Here is a 24,130-nt window from a genome sequence, read left to right as displayed (position 1 = left end):
AGAAAAGAAAGGATTGCAGATGACCCAACTTGCAAAATGATATGGAAGAGGGATTGGAAGCAAGGAAAATGAATGTTGAGGAAATTCAAGACAGAAGAAGATGGTGACTGGGGGCAAGAAGCAGTGCCGGTCATAAATAATCCACAAGAAGAAGAAGAAAAGTGTCAAAGAATAACACTTTTTAAGTACTGTGAGAAAATAAACATTTTTATAAAGTATTTCTTACAGAGCAGCTATTAAGTATTTCCAGTCCCAGAATTTTTCTACATTGTGCATATGTTTTTTTTCACTGCCTGGTTACTGCAATAATGGCACCAGTAGGGACCGGAAAACCTAGCATCTATTTTTGGCCAAATTTGCATCTATTTTTAGCAAAATTCATGTCCATTTTTGGCGAAATTCACATGTATTTTCATTGTTTGTAAATGATTAGCTGCACAAATTTAAGATGTTGTCACACTACGTGAGTAAACACACAAATTATTGGCTATTTGAAACTGACTGTTAAGAAAAATGCTGATTGGGAACCTTTTGACTGGAATGTTTGCTTTTGCAAAAATTTCAACCCTTTTTCTTCCGAAATGGCATACGTTTTCTTTGTTTAGCTGTATTTAAGCTTTCAAAAATGAATCACTATAGTACACTGGGCGGGCGCTATAGGCTATAGTCACAGATGGCCTTGAGTGTAAACATACTAGAATCTTGACTGCCAAAGGGATTCGTGTACTTAGTCTTCATTTCATTGATACAAAGGCCTCTCGGTTGTATGGCTTCGTTCAGTTCATATATTGTTCTCTCTAGTGAAACTCCTCTTCTACTAATAATTGCTACATGATCAGCATATGCACGTATCTGAGTTGTCTTTGTGCCAATGTAACTAGATATTTGAAGTTTCTAAATGGCTGCTTCAAGAATCATATTGAAAAGCATTGTATAGAGGGTGTCCACTTATCTGACTCCTTTAATAATGCTAAACCAATTACTTATGCTCCATCCTCTCACACTGGAGCCTTGGTGCCAACCAATGTTGCTTGAGTGCGCAAAACATAAATACATATTATACCAACCAATAACAAATCATTTAGAATTTCTCTGTCAAGACTATCAAAAGCCTGCTTGATGTCTACAAGAGGTTATGAAGCACAATATTGTACTCATATGTCTTTTCATGTATTTGTCTCAGGACAAGTATCTGCTTATTTGATTAGCTGTAATGCCGAAAGCCACACTGAAATCCTCCCAGAATATCTCCTGCATGAGGAACTAGCCTGTAGCAGATAGTACTAGAGAGAATTTTGTAGGTTACATTCAGGGGTGTAGTACTTCAGTAATTCAGACAAGAAGTCTTGTCTCCTTTCTTATGTACTGGTTGAATTACACTGAAGGGCTCACTCTTCTGTCATTTTTACCTGACTCCATATCAGGTTACTAGGTCTGTTGATTCACTTATGGATACAATTCCCCCACTTTTTCATCTGTTCTGCAGTTATTCCTAGTGCTTTGTATTTCCTAGATAGTATACTGCCTTCTGTACTTATTCTAACGTGGGCTCTTCTATCTTTAGATCTGCAAAGTAATAGAGTAGCTGCTCACTCTTGGTACAGATGCTCTCCAAAATCCCCTTAAAAGTATTCTTTGCATCTGTCCAGGACATTTCATTTATCTGTCAGCAAAATTCCTTCTTTATTCTTGTGTCTGTTATTTTTGGTCTATATTCTTGAGTTCCTAATTTAATTTTTTTATAAAAGAAGCTGCTTTCATTCCTTTGGTATTGCTCTTCCAACTCCTCTGTCTTTTATCTAATGGCTTCCATTTTTTCCCTCCTACATGCCCTTGCTGCCTGGAGACTCACAGGAATGGCCACTGCAAACTTGACCATACAATTTCCAAACATGCACGACCATATTAATGACTTCAACAACTGCTCCTCCACATGGACTGTTTGGATAATCCCTTCCAGCACAAGTTTCTCTGAACAGTGCATATGGGAATTGTCTGTCCAGTATATCCTGCAATCTCACAATCCCTGTGGACTAAACTTTTTTAACTTGTTTCCCACTGCCTCATCTGAATTTTTCCCTCTCTTCTGTCCACACCCCTCCATCCACATCCAGACTGTCTATTACCTCCTCACCATGCCCATGTGGACATGCTGTCTCTGTCTCTTCCCCTCTTGTTCTCTCTTTCTCTGGTTCCACTCCTCTCGCCACCCTTTTTACATGCCTCTCCCTTACTCTCTCCCCTCCCTGTCTTCCTCTTCTTCCCCACCTTCACCTTTCCTCCCTCTCTCTACCCCATACATGCTCTACCCTGTGAACTCCTTTTGTCTTGTTGTGCAGCCACTGGTCATCTGATAGAAGACCTACCTCGCACTACCCCACCTTACCCCATGTTACTTCCTTGCCTCCTCACCACCTCCATCTAGTGAGGCAACTACTTTTGTAAACAAAAACTCACTAGTCAGTCACACTGCAATCGTGAATGTGTATGTTTGGGTGTCTATGTGGTTGTGTCTGAGAATGTGTGTACCCTTAACAGAAAAAGAGCAAGAGCCAGAAGCTAGTGTAAACTGTATTCATCATGTGTATCTGTGTGCTGTGCATCAGTCCGCTGTTGGCAACTGGTTGCCTTTCCTTAATTTTAAGTATTTTTCTTTCCAGAAATTACCATTAATGTTGCATAATAAGCAAAACTGGCACGTTTAAAATGTTCTTTCACTAGAGTCTGTACGCCTAAACATTGACCACTCATAACAGCTGCACCATCGTAGTTATTAGAATAACATTGTCTGAATTATCCACAATATCCGGTAAAGTTTCTTTAAGAAATTCTGTAAATGTTTTTGCATCACATTCACAAGGTGCGAGTAAAGTCCAAAACTGTTGTACATCTTGGCCCAGAGATAAAACATATCTGATAAGCATGACAAATGGCAGAGAATCTGGTGAGTACATGCCAGAGTGTTGCTGCAATGCTCAGGACAGGAGAAACCTTCAGATTGTAGAATAGATTAAAATCATTATGCACTGTAAAATATTCTCAGTTGCAAATATTTCTGCCAGGGTTAGTTGCATGAAAGGAATATCCTTGACTGTTATTTGATAAGGACTGGAAATGGCAAACATTTGAGGATCCATGACTGTAAGAGTAAATGTGTAACAGATGACTTCCCAGACTAATTGCTGGATGACTTATCATGTGAAATTGGTGAAGTATAGGTGGACATTATTGTGCAGTAGCAATAATTGATGCACTTATGTTAGTCATTTTCTTATACTTCGGTGGAAACATCTGAGGGGAGCATTTCATAGTGCACAACACTTTTTTGGCACCAGATGTGAAATATTATCTGTTTACTCTGAATTTTGCTCAAGGAGATGTCCTTAATTGTAGATCAGCCATTAGTTTCTTCTAATAAATTAATGTAATGGCATCATAGCTTTGCACTAGTAACAGTACTATGTAGGAATGCTCAATAAGTGAACTTATGACCTTTAAACAAATTTGCGGTAATAGTCAATAATTCAAGTTTTGTTGCGTTGGATCAGAGCATGACATATTCCTATAACCAATTATGAAACTTATGTACTGCATGAAAATATTGTACAATGTTTAAATGACCTCAGTTGATCACATATGAGAATTATCTAGACTTCCTGAATGTGGTAAATCATTCGTGCCAGAACGATCATTCTTGATACAAGGAAATCCTTTTCTGATGTGATTTGTCCAAAAGCACTGGCCTGCACACAGTATAAATGTTAGCTTCTTTTACCCCTCTAATAAACCCAAAACGAACAACAGGTCACAAATGATAGGCTTTCCTCCACTTACTGCTGTATTTTATAATGCCATTCGTAAGATTCAGCTATGCAAAATCCAGTAATAACTGCAAGACGAATACAGGAACTTCATATAACAAATGACAACTGACAAATACACTCTTTGCAATCTACACAAGTCGTGTTACTGCGTGATGTTCACTTGGTTTATTGAACTTATTCATGTAGAAAATTAAACTCCAATAATAGACAATTTTGCGCTTGCTATTGTGAGAGCAGAATCATGCCCAAGGTATGTCATGTTGCGGTCATCTGGGTGAACATTAGCTGCTGCCGCATGAACAGTGGCAGGTGGTGGGTGACATGTGGACAGTGACCACATTATGGAGAGGAAACTGTCATGCATAAACTGCTTTGATCGTGATCCACCGCTGACCTCTTTTGTGGAAATCTTCCTGGAAAGTTTTGCTATTACTTGTGTGTTAGAAAGTTCTCAGGTTTTGTCAGACTGATACTTTTAGCATACAGATGAAATATGATCTAACAAATAAAAGGAGTAGTGGACGCAAACTTGCAATTTTATGTCTACATGATGTGACATTTACCACTGCACCATGAACAGATACAGCAATGCAGAAACTTGAACAGAAGACATAACCTTTTTCCCTGCAGCCACCACATCCTACAGTGTTCCAAAATTGTGCAGACGGTCTGAAGGTTGGCTAGTTGGCTAGTTGTAATGGCACCTTCAGTGGATGGCCCAGACTTAGTCTCTGTGGTAGCTTGATGGCAGCCAGGTAATATGTCTAAAACAATGCTTTAAATAACAGGAAATCCAGGATGGAACAACGACAATTAAATATTGTTAAAACAGTAATTTTATTGTGGAATTTTATTATGTTCCTCTAGCACTATAATAATATTATTTAATGTGTGGCAACCTGTCATCTAATAATTTGAAAAAGTCCTCCATGTCCGAACAAATTGTGTATGTGTGGCCTGTAATATGAGTTATTTCATATGATTTTGATATCCTTATGCAAATGTCTATGATACAGGAACAGACTTCATTAATTAATCACTAGTGAGGGTAAGTAATTTCACATCGTGGTATTTTCAAACTTAAGTGGTTCAACAACTATACCCCTGTCAGTAAGTTTTCTCTTTCTTGATTCTTCACTATGTCAAAAATAATCAAAGTTGCCTTCTCTCTCTCTCTCTCTCTCTCTCTCTCTCTCTCTCTCTCTCTCTCTCTCTCTCTCTATCCATTTCATGTCCATTGTTGGATAAAGGTCCCATCTAAAATTTTCCATGCACAAAACTCTTCAGCTATAGGTACCCATGTTGCACCAGGACATTTTCTAATGTCATCCGTCCCCCTTTCATTATGTCGTTGTCTTTGACTTTTCTTGTGTCTTAGAATCCTGCAATGAACTTCTTTGGTTGCTCTACCATCCCTTCATCTGTCTGCATATTCTGCTCTCATACATTTCATTTTCACTACTGTCATAATTATTCCATCTCCTTAATCTGTGTCCTCACACCCTTATTTGTTTTCCTGTCTTTCAACAGTAATTCCCTATATCTCTCCATTGCCCTCTGAGCAACCCTCAGTTTTTGTAAGGTTTTCATATTAATACATGTCACGCTTCCTTAAAAGATAACTACTTACACCCATTGGTTGTTAATTTCCTTTTCATACACATTGGAAGCTCAGTTTTGGTAACCCCATTCAGTTTCCCAAACCCACTTCAGGCTATTTTTACTTCTCTGTTTACTTCCTTAACTGTCCACTTCTCTGTTTACTTCTTTAACTGTTGTATAATAATAATAATAATAATAATAACAATAATAATAATAATAATAAATGATGATTATATAATTAAAATGGAAAAAATTGAAGATAGTATGCTACGTATCTTACTCTTCCTTTACTTTTTGGATATGGACCAGCTATGTCCAGGGATACTATATCTAGAGTTTTTTTTGTGAGTATTGGGTGTATCTCAGTATATTTTGACACATTGGACAGTTTTGATTTTTGACGAGTTGCATGCTTTCTTAATGCCTGTAGGACTTGTCTTTTCAAATTTGCAAAATAATGGAGTGTTGCAAATTTTTCATTACATTTGCCTACTCCATAATGTCCCCATACTTCATGTGGGTGTCTTATAAATTTGTTGATATAATCTTCAGGAATACACACACACACACCATTGATCAGATTTTTCATGTTTCCTATGAAACAAAACGCCCTTGTACTCCTGATACCATTTATTTACCTTTCCACCTTCATATTGCTTTAGGTTTTGCATGACTTAACTGCGTCTGTGATCTTGCTGTTGTATGAGTTTCATTTTCTTGAAAAACTTATGGTGATCAGACTGTTGTGTTGTACCTTGCATTAGTAACATTTTGATTTCTGCATCTTGCTCTGTTAATTCACTAAATTCCTCTAAACCTTGTGATAACCCACACAAGGCATCTACAATAACATTTTGACTTCCTTTAATATAAATGATCTTGAAATTGAATTATTGTAAATATAGACACCACCTAGCTAATCTACAGTGCAATAGTTTACATGTTAAAAGAAATGACTGTGACTGATGGTCACAGTAAACTTTGGTATTCTTACCCCACAAAAAATATTTAAACTTTTTAAATGCCCATGTTACAGTGTAACTTTCCAATTCTGACACAGAGTAAGATCTTTCTGGTTATGATAATTTTCGACTAGCAAAACCGATGACCTTGGGTACTCCTTTACCTTTTTCTTTTTGCATCTGGAACAAATATGCCCTCAGCCCCTGAGATGAGGCATCTGTGCATAGACAAAAATCCTTTGACATGTCAGGGTGGCTAAGAATGTTTGAATTGACCAATGCTTGCTTAATGTTATTAAAGTCCTCCTGACGATTATCATCCCATGTCCAAGGCCTATTTTTTTGTAACAAGTTGAGTAATGCATCACTGTTCATCAGTTGCTGTGGTACGAATTTACGAAAAAAGATGCTAGTCCTAAATAAGCTTTTAGCTGTTGTTTATTCCTTGGAGCTGGGCAATTGTGTAAGGCATCAAGTTTTTTCTGATCAGATAATATACCTTGTTCTTATACAACATGTCCTAAAAATTTGCCTTGCTCCTTACAAAAATTAGACTTTTTTAAATTGGCTGTTACTCCGTAAACTACAAGTCGTTGAAGTACCTGTTCAATCAATCTGTTGTAACCAAGTGGGTGTGGCTATTAGCCTGTTGTCTATCTAAATAGTGACTTTTCTAAGCAGTTCTGGACCTAAAACCTTGTCCAGTGCAGATATAAATACACCTGCGCTAATGTTCAGTCCGAAAGGTAGAACACGGAATTCAGAACTTCTGCAACCATAAACAAATGCTGTACATTTTTTACTTTCTTCATGGAGCTTTATTTGCCAGTAGGACACCTTGAGATTGAGTATACTGAAGTATTTTGTATTGTAAAACTTTAAAAGCTGTTCGTTCAAGTTGTCTGGTTGTATGCGTACTGGTACTAAATTCTCATTGATGCTTCTAGCATCAAGAACTAGTCTTACAGATCCATCTGGTTTACTTACCGCTAATTTAGGACTACAGTAGGGTGAAAAAGAAGGTTGTATAAGTCCCCATTTAATCATATGATTGAGCTTATCCCTTACTGCCTCTCATTTTGCCCATAGAATAGGTTATGACATTACACAAAATGTTTCATGTGGATAGACTTCAAATTCATATTCATAGTCTTTCAATAATCCTGGCTCCTTACTGAAAAATTTGAATACTTAAATAACAAGTTTGAAAGTTCTTGTCATTGCATATCATTGCAATGCATATCATCAATTTGGATTTGCGTAATAAAATTTAAAAAAGGACGACTGATTGCTGCACTCTATAAGTCACATAACAGTCGCTGAGTGCACCCACTTTTCTGAATAGAAGGTAACCTGATAATATTTTCTTCTGAAAGATTGCGGATCCTTTCTTCCATGGCTTGTAGGTTAATGTTTACCTTATTCACTATTTCATTTTCTTTGTTGTAAATACCTTTTTCTACTAGATCTGTGTATAATTTACAATTGGTTACTAACTTCTCTGAAATGGTATTACTCTTATCTAACATACCTGCTTCAGCTTGACTAATGATATCACTTAGATTTTCATTGATCTTCTCTCTCTCCTTCTTAGCACACGCTGAGTCAACTTCTAATGTTGCTACCCTTAAAGTAAGCTCTTCAACAGCTAGAGGCACACCTCCATAGTCTTTGTTAGTTTGTTAATGACAGTGCTTACCTTTTTTTACTGTCGACCACAAGTGGTATGTGTGCCTTCAATATTTGTGTTTGTGTCTGTGATTATCTTTATCTGTTGCTCTACTAGATCATGATGGTCGTTAAAAGGATCTGTCTTCTGTTTTAACTCTGTAACATTGCTGTTAACTTCAGAAAGTACTTCATGTTTTACTTTGTTTTTTCATATCATTTAGTTTGCAGTTCAAAAATTTTTGGCTAAGTCATCAAACTTCTGTCAGACCATGTCTTGCAAATCCTTGAATACTTGTTTTTGTTCCTGTTTCATTGTATTTAGATCTTGTGTAACCATTTTTTGTTGCTGTTTTTAGGTGTTCATATCTTGTGTCAAATTATCAATCTTGGTATTCATATCTTGTTTCATATCACTGCCATAGCCGTGCGTCAGTTGTACTACTGTGGTTGTTGTCAACTGTACTTTCAAAATTAATGTTTGTTTTGTGAACAAGTGGTCTTCATAATGTGTTGTCAAGATTCATATTTGTATTGCTCTCCAGTGTTTCATTCATGAGCAGTACATCACTCTGAGAGATGCCTTCATTGTCTCATGAATTGTAAACATTGTATCATCAAAGTTATTCTGCTGTGGAGTGTCACTATCATTTGTCACATATGTGACACTTATCTCTGACCTACTTAAACTTTCTGTGCTAGGTATACATGCCACCTGAACTTCAATTGTTCAATCCCGCATTTCTATGCCATCTTGGCTGATTGTGTTTTCGCTGTTGCTATCAACAATGGACATGTATTTTTCCGCCATGTTGTATGAATATGTGAAAATTAAAATTTCACAAAAAATGGAAAAATTTCATATACTAATTATTACTCTTGATAATTGCAATTTACATTGTGTTTAAGCCCATTTTACTTTTACTATGACACACAAACTATTGTGTTGCAGTTCTTCATGCTTTACTGACAATGCATATCACATTGAAAAATTCCTGTAAATTTTTCACAAAGAAATTCAAGAAAGGAATAATGAGGAAAAGGTTTCAATCTGCATCAAAAGACGTGCTACCAAGCATAACCATGCAAGCAACTTGCGTAGCTGTCCTACCTTTGCTGTGCCAAACAAAACAGTTTATTATGGATAATTTTACATCCCCTGGGACCAACTCTCATTTCTTTTCAAAAATTTCTCCTCAATTTTTGCCTTTTTGCTTTACTTGCTCCCTGTTGTGATTCAAGCAAGCAGAAAATACAGACAATTAGTTTTTATGACTAATAACATTGTCGTAGAAATTTCTTACTATAATAATAGTTAACAAACTGTACTTGCAACCTGTGCTCCGAAATCGTGGCACTTAGGTCGCCAGTTGTATAATAATAATAATAATAATAATAAAATGATGATGATATAAGGACGGTAAAAGTGCATCATTAGTAAATGTTCTGCGTGTGCGAAATTGTGTTATTCTTCATTCACTTTACCTTGTGTCGCTTCTCTTTTTTCTACGTGTGTGCCCATCACTTCATATATTTAATTATATTTGCTGTCTTCTGAAGGCTCTTTTACTTCTGTTGTTGTTGTTGTCGTTGTTGTGGTCTTCAGTCCTGAGACTGGTTTGATGCAGCTCTCCATGCTACTCTATCCTGTGCAAGCCTCTTCATCTCCCAGTACCTACTGCAACCTACATCCTTCTGAATCTGCTTAGTGTATTCATCTCTTGGTCTCCCTCTACGATTTTTACCCTCCACGCTGCCCTCCAATACTAAGTTGGTGATCCCTTGATGCCTCAGAACATGTCCTACCAACCGATCTTTTCTTCTGGTCAAGTTGTGCCACAAACTTCTCTTCTCCCCAATCCTATTCAGTACTTCCTCATTAGTTATGTGGTCTACCCATCTAATCTTCAGCATTCTTCTGTAGCACCACATATCGAAAGCTTCTATTCTCTTCTTGTCCAAACTATTTATCGTCCATGTTTCACTTCCATACATGGCTACACTCCATACAAATACTTTCAGAAATGACTTCCTGACACTTAAATCTATACTCGATGTTAACAAATTTCTCTTCTTCAGAAACGCTTTCCTTGCCATTACCAGTCTACATTTTATATCCTCTCTACTTCGACCATCATCAGTTATTTTGCTCCCCAAATAGCAAAACTCCTTTACTACTTTAAGTGTCTCATTTCCTAATCTAATTCCCTCAGCATCACCCGACTTAATTCGACTACATTCCATTATCCGCGTTTTGCTTTTGTTGATGTTCATCTTATATCCTCCTTTCAAGACACTGTCCATTCCATTCAACTGCTCTTCCAAGTCCTTTGCTGTCTCTGACAGAATCACAATGTCAACGGCGAACCTCAAAGTTTTTATTTCTTCTCCATGGATTTTAATACCTACTCCGAATTTTTCTTTTGTTTCCTTTACTGCTTGCTAAATATACAGATTGAATAACATCAGGGAGAGGCTACAACCCTGTCTTACTCCCTTCCCAAGCACAGCTTCCCTTTCATGCCCCTCGACTCTTATAACTGCCATCTGGTTTCTGTACAAATTGTAAATAGCCTGCCGCTCCCTGTATTTTACCCCTGCCACCTTTAGAGTTTGAAAGAGAGTATTCCAGTCAACATTGTCAAAAGCTTTCTCTAAGTCTACAAATGCTAGAAACGTAGGTTTGCCTTTCCTTAGTCTTTCTTCTAAGATAAGTCGTAAGGTCAGTATTGCCTCACGTGTTCCAGTGTTTCTACGGAATCCAAACTGATCTTCCCCGAGGTCGGCTTCTACTAGTTTTTCCATTCGTCTGTAAAGAATTCGTGTTAGTATTTTGCAGCTGTGGCTTATTAAACTGATTGTTCGGTAATTTTCACATCTGTCAACACCTGCTTTCTTTGGGATTGGAATTATTATATTCTTCTTGAAGTCTGAGGGTATTTCGCCGGTTTCATACATCTTGCTCACCAGATGGCAGAGTTTTGTCAGGACTGGCTCTCCCAAGCCCGTCAGTAGTTCCAGTGGAATGTTGTCTACTCCCGGGGCCTTGTTTCGACTCATGTCTTTCAGAGCTCTGTCAAACTCTTCACGCAGTATCGTATCTCCCATTTCATCTTCATCTACATCCTCTTCCATTTCCATAATATTGTCCTCAAGTACATCGCCCTTGTATAGACCCTCTATATACTCCTTCCACCTTTCTGCTTTCCCTTCTTTGCTTAGAACTGGGTTTCCATCTGAGCTCTTGATATTCATACAAGTCGTTCTCTTATCTCCAAAGGTCTCTTTAATTTTCCTGTAGGCAGTATCTATCTTACCCCTAGTGAGATAAGCCTCTACATCCTTACGTTTGTCCGCTAGCCATCCCTCCTTAGCCATTTTGCTTCTGTTAATCTTACGAAATAGGACCACTGACTTCCTCTCCTACAATTCAATTGTAGATGCAGGCAGCCGACTCCAAGGACACCAGTGCCTTTCTCAATGAAGGAAATTCTGCCAACTTGGCACCACTTCACTTCAATAAAAATACTTAATACTGTTATTAAGTCTTCTCTTATCCAGAATCACATGTAATAGAAAACACTCATAGCACTCATAGCTCAATAAGGTTCACATATGGGGAGTTTGGTGGGCAGTGGAAGTGTTTAAACTCAGAAGAGTGTTCCTGGAGCCACTCTGTAGCAATTATGGACATGTGAAGCGTCCCATTGTCCTGCTGGAATTGGCTAAGTCACTCAGAATACACAGTGGACATGAATGGATGCAGGTGATCAGGCAGGATGCTTACATAGATGTCACCTGTCAGAGTTGTATCTAGACATATCAGGGGTCCCATATCACTCCAAATGCACGTGCCCCACACAATTACAGAGCCTCCACCAGCTTGAACTGTCCCCTGCTGACAAGCAGGTCTATGGGTTCGTGAGGTTGTCTCCATACCCGTACACATGCGTCCATTTGATGCAATTTGAAACGAGACTCGTCCAACCAGGCAACATGTTTCCAGTCATCAACAGTCCAATGTCAGTGTTGATGGGCCCAGGCAAGGCATAAAGCTTTGCATCGTGCAGTCATGAAAGGTACACTAGTGGGCCTCAGGCTCTGAAAGCCCATATGGATGATGTTTCGTTGAATGGTTTGCACACTGACACTTGTAGATGACTCAACATTGAAATCTGCAGCAATTTGTGGAAGGATTGCACTTCTGTTGCATTGAATGATTCTCTTCAGTTGTCGTTTGTCCTTTTCTTGCAGGATCTTTCTCTGGCCACAGCAATATCGAAGATTTGATGTTTTACCAATTTCCTGGTATTCAAGATACACTTGTGAAATGGTCATACAGGAAAATCACCACTTCATCACTAACTGGGAGATACTGTGTCCCATCCCTCATGCCTCGTGTGCTGACTATATCACATTCAAACTCACTTAAATCTTGTTAACCTGCCATTGTAGCAGCAGTAGCTGATCTAACAACTGTGCCCGACACCTGCTGTCTTATAAAGACATTGCCGACCGTAGCACCATGTTCTCCTGTTTGCATATCTCTGTATTTGAATACTCATCACTATATCAGTTTCTTTGGTGCTTGAGTGTATGTTCCATTAACAATTATTCCTTCTTTGTTTTCCCAGATTAGGGATCTGAAATGTCTCTCTACAACTGCCAAGAATAATTTTGGTAATATGAAACTTCCTTCCCCAACTCATCTTAAATTCTTAATTGCTCACTATCTTGATCACAACTATGTCCCACTGAATGTTTGTCATTCAGTTTTCTATCAATTTCATATTAAAATTTTCCATTATCATCTTTATAGCATGATTTGTTCTCATTTATCATCTTCGGTAATTCTTTGTATTTGTCTCCAACATCCACATCCGAATCCAAGCACAGTGGCGTATACCGTTGAATCATTTCCATGGAATACCTTTTGCTGATTTTTAAAATGAGTCTTACTTTGTGAAGGGTTTGCTGCAAAAACCAGGCAAGTCACAAAATACACATTCTGAGAAAACTGAAAAACAAAGTTTGACATCTACAGAAGGTGTGTATTTTTGAGAAATTATATAAGAAAATGTTACTGACTTATAGCCCTGTATTTTATGTGCAATATATAAAATTTTGAAATTAAGAGTATACACATAAATAAATCAAAAATGCAATTATAAATATTTGGACTTACCTGGTTTTTGCACCAAAGACTCTAAAATCTCAAATACTGCATGCAAAATCAGACATAAATAACATGAAAACAAAATAACAACAAATAATGAATCATAATTTACTTTTTATTAATTACCAGACATTTTACAGTATCTTTTGTCAGAAAAATTATACATAGTTTTGCGTGGCTTATAACATAAACTTTTCTGTCCCGATGTAAATTTTTTAAGGATATTATCATTAACTAAATATAAAATCTACAGTCTCAGAACATTTTGTTGACCTCCTTGATTTACATATAAAGTACTTCATGGTCACTTCATGGTCATTTTAAAATATTCTTACTCTATTTCATTTCGTCTGTGTTCACCATCATAATTTCCTGCAGAGGGTAAAAGTTTTTCATAGAAACCCATATCTGCAATCTGAATGTACTTTCTAATCAATTTCATGACATCATCATATTTGTGCCTTTTAAGAGGTAAAGGACCACCATACAGGTAATGTCACCTTTTATTGCCTTCTTTAGTAGTGCAAACTCTGACATAACAGTCATGTGTTGATTCTGGCTGGCTTTAAATATGTATTTGCGAGCATAACTGTACTGCAATATTTTATACTGTGGAATTTTGAAAAGCTCATTGTGTTTTGTTTACATATTTGTTTTAAAGAACTGCTTAAAGTAGTCTTTGTAACTTTTGAACATGTTTTGTTTCACAGGAACAACAGTAAAAAATTTAGATGTTTTTCTAACAAGTGAATGCCACTCTTCAGGAAGGTGCAGTCTAGTTACAAGCCTTTTCCTCTTTTCAATGTTCCCAAAGTCGCTATCACAAGGCAAAAATGAATGTCCCAAGCTCTGGAAAATAATGTGAAATGTTCTGAAATTTGTTAGTATGTGCAAGACTGAAGAGATACTGTTGAAGTGCCTTGTTTTTGTTTTTGGCAGCACAGTTATCTGAAAATAATACAATTTCAGTTTTATCAGGGGGAATGACATGTTTAAGGTACCAATCTAAGCAGGAAATAACTTCAACAGGACCCTTTTTGCCATCACAGTCTGTGTACATGAACATGTGAGCCTTTCCACTGCTGCAACAGTGTATATTAAAGTTTTACATCCACATATGTCTCAGACAAAATACGTCTGTTGAAGGAAGCACTGGAAGTGGCAAATTTTGCTGGTAATCAGATGCTAAACATGCAACAGCTTTATTTTCCCTAGCCCATTTAGTTTCTTCCATAAGTCGTTCATAGAATACTTCACTCTTTCGCTAATGTACTTCCTTCTCAATTTCAAGCTCTCTTCTGTGTTCCAAATCATCAGTACAATCTTCTGTAAATTTCGTTAAGGAATCACACTTCTCACAAGTGTCACTTTTTTGGTGCCAAATGAAATACTGAAATTAGCTTAAAAACATCTATAATAATAGTCATATGTTACCCTACAGTTTTGCACTTTTTCACCTGGTTTTAAGACCTTAAAAACACCTGCCTCATGCTGTTCTAAACATAACTCATACATTCTCTTTACATTCGATTCTGGAGATAAAAATACTTTCTTGGTATTATCTGCTCTACTGTAGTGCAGTGTTCATGCTGGAAACTGTTTTATGTGATTTATAACATTTTATAAGTCGTTATCACCCGCTCCGTTAGGCCTGTTTTCATGTTTTCCTCTACGATCTGTAGATGGACCAATATTTTTGGATGCAAATGAAGGCAGACGTTCAACCCATGCCTTCTTCATCCCATAAAGGCTGCAAAAAGCTTTTTTGCATATTACATGTTGTTGGGTTTTAAGCTGAACCTGGAAAGACATAAAATGTTATTTCAAAAACTTTTGGGAATAAATTCGGTTTCCTCATTTTAAAAATACATATTATTTTGGGCTAATATTACTTCACTTCATGTTATTACATAAATACATACCGTGTAAGTGTATGTCAAGTTACGAACTTGTGAATCTTCACCTTTTCTAGGCCTTTGCCGGTCAACTTGCTTTGGTGTAGTCAATGCACACAAAAATCCATCCTGTGCTTCTTTTGTTGAAAGTGAGTTAAACTTTGTCAGCATTTCCTGTTTTTCCTTCGTATCAAGTACATCTAAACATTTTCTTTTGCAGTTGCATGCCACTACGTGTGACATACAACTCACCACGTAGGCTTTTCAGTTTGTCTCTGTTTCTTTCCCATTTACTAGAATCACCTTTTCTTTTCTTTGTTACATGTTCATATTCACTATCACTGCATGAATCATTGGGAGACATGTCTTAAACACAATATACACTACAGATAAATGCACAATCTGAACAACTTCAACTTCAACTTCACATGCAGCCATGTAAACAACACAACAGTCCGCCACGCTAGTGCTGCCACCTACTGGTGCAAGAACCAGGGAAGTCCAGGACTAATCTGTTTCTTCCACCAAACGCAACCGTGCATATCTCATTCAGATCAGTTCGCAAAAGTCTGGTTCTTGCACCAAAAGATGCACATTCTGATGTTATATCTCATGCCGATAACATCTCATTTTTGACCAGAAATGGACTTATCTGGTTTTTGCAGCAAGCCCTTCATTTGCTCTGATATTCCTTCCTTACATATTCACATATGCATTATTTAGTACACTAATGTAAATTGAGTCATTCCTTCATCTACATCTACTCCGCAATCCACTACACAGTGTGTGTCAGTAGATGCTCTGTACCACTACTAGTCATTTCCTTTCCACTCGTAGATAGGATGAGGGAAAAGCGACTTCTGTATGCCTCCAAATGAATGCTAATCTCTTGTATTCTTGTATCTTATCTTCATGTTCCCTATGTGAAATGTATGTTGCCAGTAGTAGAATAATTCAGCAGCCAGCTTCAAATTCCACTTCTCTAAAATTTCTCAGTAGTGTTACTTGAAAAGAATATCATCTTGCTTCCAGAGAGTCACATTTGAGTTCCCGAAGCATCTCTGTGATACTTGTGTGTTGTTCAAAGGTACTGGTAACAAATATAGCAACTCGCATCTGGATTGCTTTCATGTCCTCCTTTAATCTGACCTGGTGCGGATCCTAGACACTTGAGCAGTGCTCAAGGAAAGGTCACACTAGCATACTGTATGCAGCCTCCTTTACAAATGAACTGCACTTCCCCAAAATCCTCCCAATAAACCAAAGTTGACTATTCACCTTCCAATCCTCACATGCTCATTCCATTTCATGTTGCTTTACAGTGTTATGTCCAGATACTTAAACTATGTGAGTGTGTCAAGTAGGACACTGCTAATGGTGTATCTGAACGTTATGGGTGTATTTCTCGTACAAATCCACATTAACCTACATTTTTGTACATTCAGAGCTAGATGTCATTCATCATACACTCCTGGAAATTGAAATAAGAACACCGTGAATTCATTGTCCCAGGAAGGGGAAACTTTATTGACACATTCCTGGGGTCAGGTACATCACATGATCACACTGACAGAACCACAGGCACATAGACACAGGCAACAGAGCATGCACAATGTCGGCACTAGTACAGTGTATATCCACCTTTCGCAGCAATGCAGGCTGCTATTCTCCCATGGAGACGATCGTAGAGATGCTGGATGTAGTCCTGTGGAACGGCTTGCCATGCCATTTCCACCTGGCGCCTCAGTTGGACCAGCGTTCGTGCTGGACGTGCAGACCGCGTGAGACGACGCTTCATCCAGTCCCAAACATGCTCAATGGGGGACAGATCCGGAGATCTTGCTGGCCAGGGTAGTTGACTTACACCTTCTAGAGCACGTTGGGTGGCACGGGATACATGCGGACGTGCATTGTCCTGTTGGAACAGCAAGTTCCCTTGCCGGTCTAGGAATGGTAGAACGATGGGTTCGATGACGGTTTGGATGTACCGTGCACTATTCAGTGTCCCCGCGACGATCACCAATGGTGTACGGCCAGTGTAGGAGATCGCTCCCCACACCATCATGCCGGGTGTTGGCCCTGTGTGCTTCGGTCGTATGCAGTCCTGATTGTGGCGCTCACCTGCACGGCGCCAAACACGCATACGACCATCATTGGCACCAAGGCAGAAGCGACTCTCATCGCTGAAGACGACACGTCTCCATTCGTCCCTCCATTCACGCCTGTCGCGACACCACTGGAGGCGGGCTGCACGATGTTGGGGCATGAGCGGAAGACGGCCTAACGGTGTGCGGGACCGTAGCCCAGCTTCATGGAGACGGTTGCGAATGGTCCTCGCCGATACCCCAGGAGCAACAGTGTCCCTAATTTGCTGGGAAGTGGCGGTGCGGTCCCCTACGGCACTGCGTAGGATCCTACGGTCTTGGCGTGCATCCGTGCGTCGCTGCGGTCCGGTCCCAGGTCGACGGGCACGTGCACCTTCCGCCGACCACTGGCGACAACATCGATGTACTGTGGAGACCTCACGCCCCACGTGTTGAGCAATTCGGCGGTACGTCCACCCGGCCTCCCGCATGCCCACTATACGCCCCCGCTCAAAGTCCGTCAACTGCACATACGGTTCACGTCCACGCTGTCGCGGCATGCTACCAGTGTTAAAGACTGCGATGGAGCTCCGTATGCCACGGCAAACTGGCTGACACTGACGGCGGCGGTGCACAAATGCTGCGCAGCTAGCGCCATTCGACGGCCAACACCGCGGTTTCTGGTGTGTCCGTTGTGCCGTGCGTGTGATCATTGCTTGTACAGCCCTCTCGCAGTGTCCGGAGCAAGTATGGTGGGTCTGACACACCGGTGTCAATGTGTTCTTTTTTCCATTTCCAGGAGTGTATAATCTAGAAATTTTGTCTAAGTCATTTTATATCTTCCAGCAGTCACTCAACTTTGAGACCTTCCCATACACCACAGCATCATTAGCAAAAGAAAAGTATGTGTATATAAAATAATAGCAGTCCCATCACAGTTTCCTGGCGCACTCCTGATGAGTCTCCTGTCTCTGATGAACATTTACAATCAAGGACAATATACTGGGTTCTATTGCTTAAGAAGTCTGTGAGCCACTTGTATATGTGGGAACCTATTCCATGTGCTTGTACTTTCTTTAACAATCTGCAGTGGGGCAGCATGTCAAACACTTTTTGAGAAAACTGGAGTTGCTCTGCCATCTGTTTGATGCCAGACAACACTACTTAGTTAAGTTTGGGGATGTTGGTGGTGATCCATTATTAAGATTTTTGCTGAGAAGTGGGTGAGTTGTATGAAATCAGAAACTACAAACTGTCTTTGTGGGGAAAAATACATAAAATATTTAGAAGGCCATTAAATATTTCAGTGCACATGGCATTCATTGTTTATCAAGCCATTGAAAAGGCAAAGGAAGGTGCACATATAAATTTCAGCCTGTGTCTCCAAACAGAACTGCTGGATACTGACAAAAAGAGACTGTGGTGTAGGACTTCGAATTGCTTTAGAGTATAACCATACTGAAAGCCCATTTTAAGTCTTTGGTGAGACACATGAACAGTGCTAAACCTTGCCATAGCTTTGCTATTAACAGTTTTGTCTCAAATCATTGAGTCTCTGAATCTCAAAACCTGGGATCAACAATACATACTTCACATGCTAATCATGTGCCAGCAGAGTCTAAAGTCAATTAACTGTCAGTTATTGTGTCACCTGTAATACTTTTATTGTTGACGATTGCAGACTATTGCTAGCTGGTGAGGAGCCTATTCACATTTGTTCATACTAAAGTATTCATCAGGATTGTTATCTTTCATGTACTAACAGTTGCACAGGGTAAATTTGTGAAATTGTGTTTCTTCATCATTGTGAACTCTTCGTTACCTTCTTTGGTGTTAGAACTTGTCCTATTAATTACTACTTATTTACCATTCCAATCTTTAATAGAATTTTAGCTTTGAAACTGCACACTTTAACTTTCAACAAGTAACAACACCGTTTAGATCACACTGCTACATTCACTTAATTACTTTTCTACGTGCACTCAGATTACTGAAACAACTTTCTTTTGATTTTCCTTCTTTATTCTTATCAGTGATACTTAATGGAAAAGCAATCTAGTGGTTACTGAAATGGATAAACAGAGCCAGATAATTGTAATATTTCAGCCGTACTGCATTTGCTTCAGGACCTCGAGATTAGCAATGACGGATTATTTTTCATGACTAAAGAAATAACTAAACAGCTTTAGCAGTTGTTGCCATTTGTACACTTGTTGCTAATAGTGGCAGTATATAATATTTGTACATGCCCTATTGCTTCCTTAGAAGTGTATTGTTTAATCTGGAGTACTGTCCATTTCATGTTGTGCTGTTTTGCTGAATACATAATATGGTTCTTGCTGTGTTATTGAAGTTTTAATATTGACCATTTTCTGCTCATGTACTTGCAGAAATGGAGGCAATGCCCTTTCACCATTAGTGGGCAAATTTTGTGGTACAGCTATACCAAGGACAATCCCATCACACAGCCATCTCATGTTTATACGCTTTGTAACAGACTATAGTATTCAGAGGAAAGGTTTCCGTATCACATGGGATGGCACAGCAACAGGTGAGTGGTTGTAAGTCATGAATGAGTTAATTTGAATATGATATCTCTGGTAATATTGTGGTGATAAGAGCAAGTAATGATATGTGATCTAATCTAACAAGATAGATAAAAAAATCTACTCATCAAGCAGTGGCAGGAGAAAATGTATATCAAGAGTTTACTTTAACCTATGTGTATGTTGTCTCCTTTTTTTATTTGTCCAATTACATTATATTTTCAAAAACTGATTGTTTTCATTGCAATATATGTGACCTGTGTAATTCAGAAAAGCTGGTGTCTGCAGGAAGAATCCAGATGACATAGATTGTGAAGCAGTGATTAAAGTGAAGCCTTAGAGTTTGCCACTGGACAAATGGAGTTAAGTGGACAATGAGTCTTACACAGCCATCTCACAAGTTGCATCATATGGAGGGGGGGGGGGGGGGCGTGGAGGGGGAACCACCTCCAAACCTTATGATCTTACTGCTATAGTCATGCAGCAGTCTTAAATTGTTCAAGCTTTCTATATTTACTGCTATTTTTTTCTGAGATTTATAAGCCATTTTTTTTTAATTTTTTTAATTTGTTACTAGTTGATTGCAGCTAATGCCATTTCTACTTTCTCCGTGTTAGTTTTGGGATGTACCCAAATATATTATCATAATTCATTCATCAGTTTATAAAGAAATTTCAGTTTGAACTACATGAAAGTTTAAACATGTGCTAAGTTCAACAGTGGTACAAAAGATAAAGAAAAGGTCCTCTGCTCTCCATAAGTAAAATCAACAAACATGCCAATACAAATGAGAAAGATTGATGGATCTTGCTAAATTGTGAGGAGGGTGTAGAAAAGACAAGGGAAAAGGATTTATGAGTCTGTGGCAAGAGAAGAAATGAGATATATATTGATTAATGTAAATTTACTGATTTTAACTCTCACTCTAAAATCTGTTGATTTTATTAAAAAATTAAAACATTAGAAGCAATAGTAATGTTAATTTGAAATTCTTTTGGACACTTCCTTCTAAAAGTCTTTCAAATTTTTGTTTAAGAGATGCACAGTCTTTGGCCTGTGGGTTCTCTCCATTATTGTTGAGTTTTAAAATAATATGATGAATGATGTCATTCTGGGACTCATCTACAATAACAATCCATTTTCCACCAATATCTTTCATCAGAAACTGCTAACATATTTCAAGGTGATGTCATTAATTGTTCGGCAATACAACACTGTAAACTATCCCTTTTGCTGTGCAAAACATGTTAACTCATTTGTACCAAACATTACTTGAAGGCTTTATCTGTGTTAATGTTGCTGTGGGTTAAGCTCTTGCTTCATAACTTGGTTTTGATGGTAATTATTGTGAAATAAAATTGGAGATTAAAGAATGAAACAGAAGTGACAAAGTTAGATATAGCAATAATATGGAAAGCGTAGACTTCTAAATGCCACATACAGGAGGTGCTGTGTCACAGACCAGCTCATTGAAAAAGAATGCTAGAAATATTTCAACTTTTGAACAAAGTCCTTCTTCAGAAAATAAAACTCACAGGTTGACACAAGAAATATGCATACATGGCCACGGTCTCCAGGACTAAGATCTGACTGCAGTTGCATCTGATGTGAGCAGCAATCTACTTACACTGTGTAGTGAGGGTAAGGGTCAGTTGTGGGGCAGGGAAGCGGTGGAATAGCAGGGTAGGGATGGAGGCAGATGCTGCCTGTGGGAACCAGTGGAAGTGGTGGTTACAAGATAGGGCCTCTGGTGCAGCATTGGGTTGCTGTACTGTGAGGCCAGATGGGGCCAGGGGTCAAAGTGGGAGTAGAAAAGGATATGTGAAAGAAAAGAAGTAGAGAAGAGGAAAGAAATATTTGGGTACATTAGCGGGATAGAAGGCATGGTTGTACTAGAATGGGAGCTGGGAGGGGTATAGGCAGGTGGAATATAGATACTAATGAAGGTTGAGGCCAGGAAGGAAGTATATGTTGTAGGGAGACTTCTGATCTGTGTAATTCAGAAAAGCTGGTGTCTGTAGGAAGAATCCAGATGACACAGATTGTGAAGCAGTGATTAAAGTGAAGCATATTACTTTGGGTCTCACGTTCAGCAGCTAGGTGATCCAGTTGTGTCTTGGCTGTAGTTCGGCAGTTGCCATTCTTTTGGACCAACAGGATGTTGGTTGACTTGCCCATGTAGACTGCACAGTGATTGCAGCTACGTTGGTAGGTCATAAGACTGCTTTCATAGTTAACCCTGCCTTTATTGGGGTAGGAGATACCAGTGACTGGACTGCAGTAGATGGTGGCAGGAGAATGTTTGAAACAGGTCCTGCATGGTCTATTGCAGGAATATGAGCCAAGAGGCAAGAGGGTGAGAGCAGAGCTGGAATAGGGACAGACAAGGATATCACATAGGTTGGGTGGGCCATGAAATATCACTGCGCGAGTGGTAGCGTGCATAGTGGGGAGCACAGTTCTCATTTCAGGACCTAATGAGGGGTACCTGAAACCCCTACCTATATATATGTTGATTCTAAAAGAAGCTTCAGTTACATACAAAAATTTTATTGAGGTTACATAGACTTGAGGGTAAGGCCCCATCTTGTAGTAAAATACTTCAAGTTCCATTCACTTATTGTTGTAATATCAAATACTGCCACTAGGAAAGACAGAATCTTGAAAACTAAAATGGCAAATTTCACAGGGCCTGAATGTGCTCGTTACATGTCTTAGATGGAAGAAACAAAGTCGGCAACAAAGGTTCAACATAAATCTCACACTGAGTACCGTAAGGAACCTAGCAGTTCTACTCTGGGCATCAGAATTTCATTTAAACTGATTGTAACACCCATCATAGCGAATCTCCAGGTTGCCTGCAAGTCTCCAAGGCTGTTGTTAAGTGGGTGAGAAAGAGTAGGTGAGAAAGAATTCTGTTCACAGTGCCAGGAAATCAGTGTGTTGGCATAGCTTGGAGTTCTTCAATCAACTGTCTGGAGAGTGCTAAGAAAAAGATTTAATGTGAAGCCACACAGATTGACATTGTTATGTGCCCTCACAGAAAAAGAGAAACAGAACGCATTTTGTGCAGAAATGTTATGTCAGATTGAGGAAGATGACACATTGCTTACTCATATGGTTTTTTGTGACGAATCAACATTTCTTATCAGTTAAAGTGAAAGTGAATGTATGAGACAAAACTTGAGGTATTTTGCAAGGTGACATCTCTACTACATGTATAAGCCTTCTCAATAATAATTCTGTATGTAAGTAAAGCTGTAAAGTTCTTTAAAATCATCCTGTATTAGATGTGAAAATGAGGAGATTCTGGCTATTGTCATACAGTGACATGAATGTTCCTTATTCTGAAATTGAAGAGTATCTTGTGGTTGCTATTTTTAGAACTTTTGTTCATTCTTCTGAACTGCTTTCACCAAAAAGTGAATGAACAAATTAAGAGCCAGAGTATCAAATTAGACAGAAAAACACTGTTTATACAGACCTGTTGTTAGAAACTATCTTCTGAATCAAAAGAAGGAGTGGATTCGTATTTTGTGAAAGATGTGTTGGTCATAACTATTTTTTGTTCTTTTTTAAAGAAGACCTGCATTGGTAAAATGTGCCTTTAATTTATTTCAAGTCTTTTATTCATTATCTATTGTGAGTAAATAAATTCTTTATTGCATATTTGTATTCAGTGATATAAAAACAGCAGAATAAATAGTATAAAGAACTGTTCTATGTACAGTTTTGTGATGATATTTGAAGAACTGAGTATTAAAAGTTAAACACTCTTACGGTAATTGCCGTAAGTGAGGAGTTGATTGTATATGCTGAGCAATATGGCTTTAGGAATACCATCTTGTTTCACATGCTGGGCCTCAGGCTGGTGGAGTTTTCCTGTGAACTGACAAAGAAATGATTAAGTGAGTCTTTCAGATTGTCTTAGCTGATGATCAGAAAAGTATGGTTGGGTTTACTAAAACTATGTACATTGTCAGAAATCTTCCATGTACCTTTAAGAAACAAGGTTTTAATGCACTCACTGTGTGGTAGATCATTCACTGATAGAATAATATTTTTGTTTATTATCTTGCCTTGCACTACACATCTGTGCACGCATCTGTTTGTACATGTGTGTAAATGCATTTTAACTGTTTTTCTTGTAAGTATTTTTAATGAAGAGTATGTCAGCGATTTTACCAGCATGAACCACATTTATTTCATTATTAATATCGCAGAGTAAAGACCATACTGTTGTCCACACAGAGATCTTTCACCATTCATTTAATTTCTTTATTTTAAGTGCTATGGCTGTAAATTGAGAGAATAGTTTCATCCTGCGTGGTAATAGCTTTATAAATTAACAGGACAATTATGGGAAAAACAGC

At 38.5% G+C, this 24,130-nt stretch overlaps 1 protein-coding gene across 1 annotated transcript in view; it reads left to right on the top strand.

Annotated features, from left to right (window-relative positions):
* The window catches only part of LOC126419763 (cubilin-like), a 753,686-nt gene that overhangs the window by 225,953 nt on the left and 503,603 nt on the right, over positions 1–24,130 (top strand). The window contains exon 25 of the mRNA XM_050086938.1: positions 19,602–19,762. Coding sequence (XP_049942895.1) covers positions 19,602–19,762 — 161 coding nt within the window. The remainder of the gene's footprint in view (positions 1–19,601; positions 19,763–24,130) is intronic.

This window comes from Schistocerca serialis, chromosome 9, assembly GCF_023864345.2.
Source record: "Schistocerca serialis cubense isolate TAMUIC-IGC-003099 chromosome 9, iqSchSeri2.2, whole genome shotgun sequence".
NCBI classification, from domain to species: domain Eukaryota; kingdom Metazoa; phylum Arthropoda; class Insecta; order Orthoptera; family Acrididae; genus Schistocerca; species Schistocerca serialis.
Note: the sequence above shows the minus strand (reverse complement) of the source record. Positions and strands in the feature narration are given on the sequence as shown.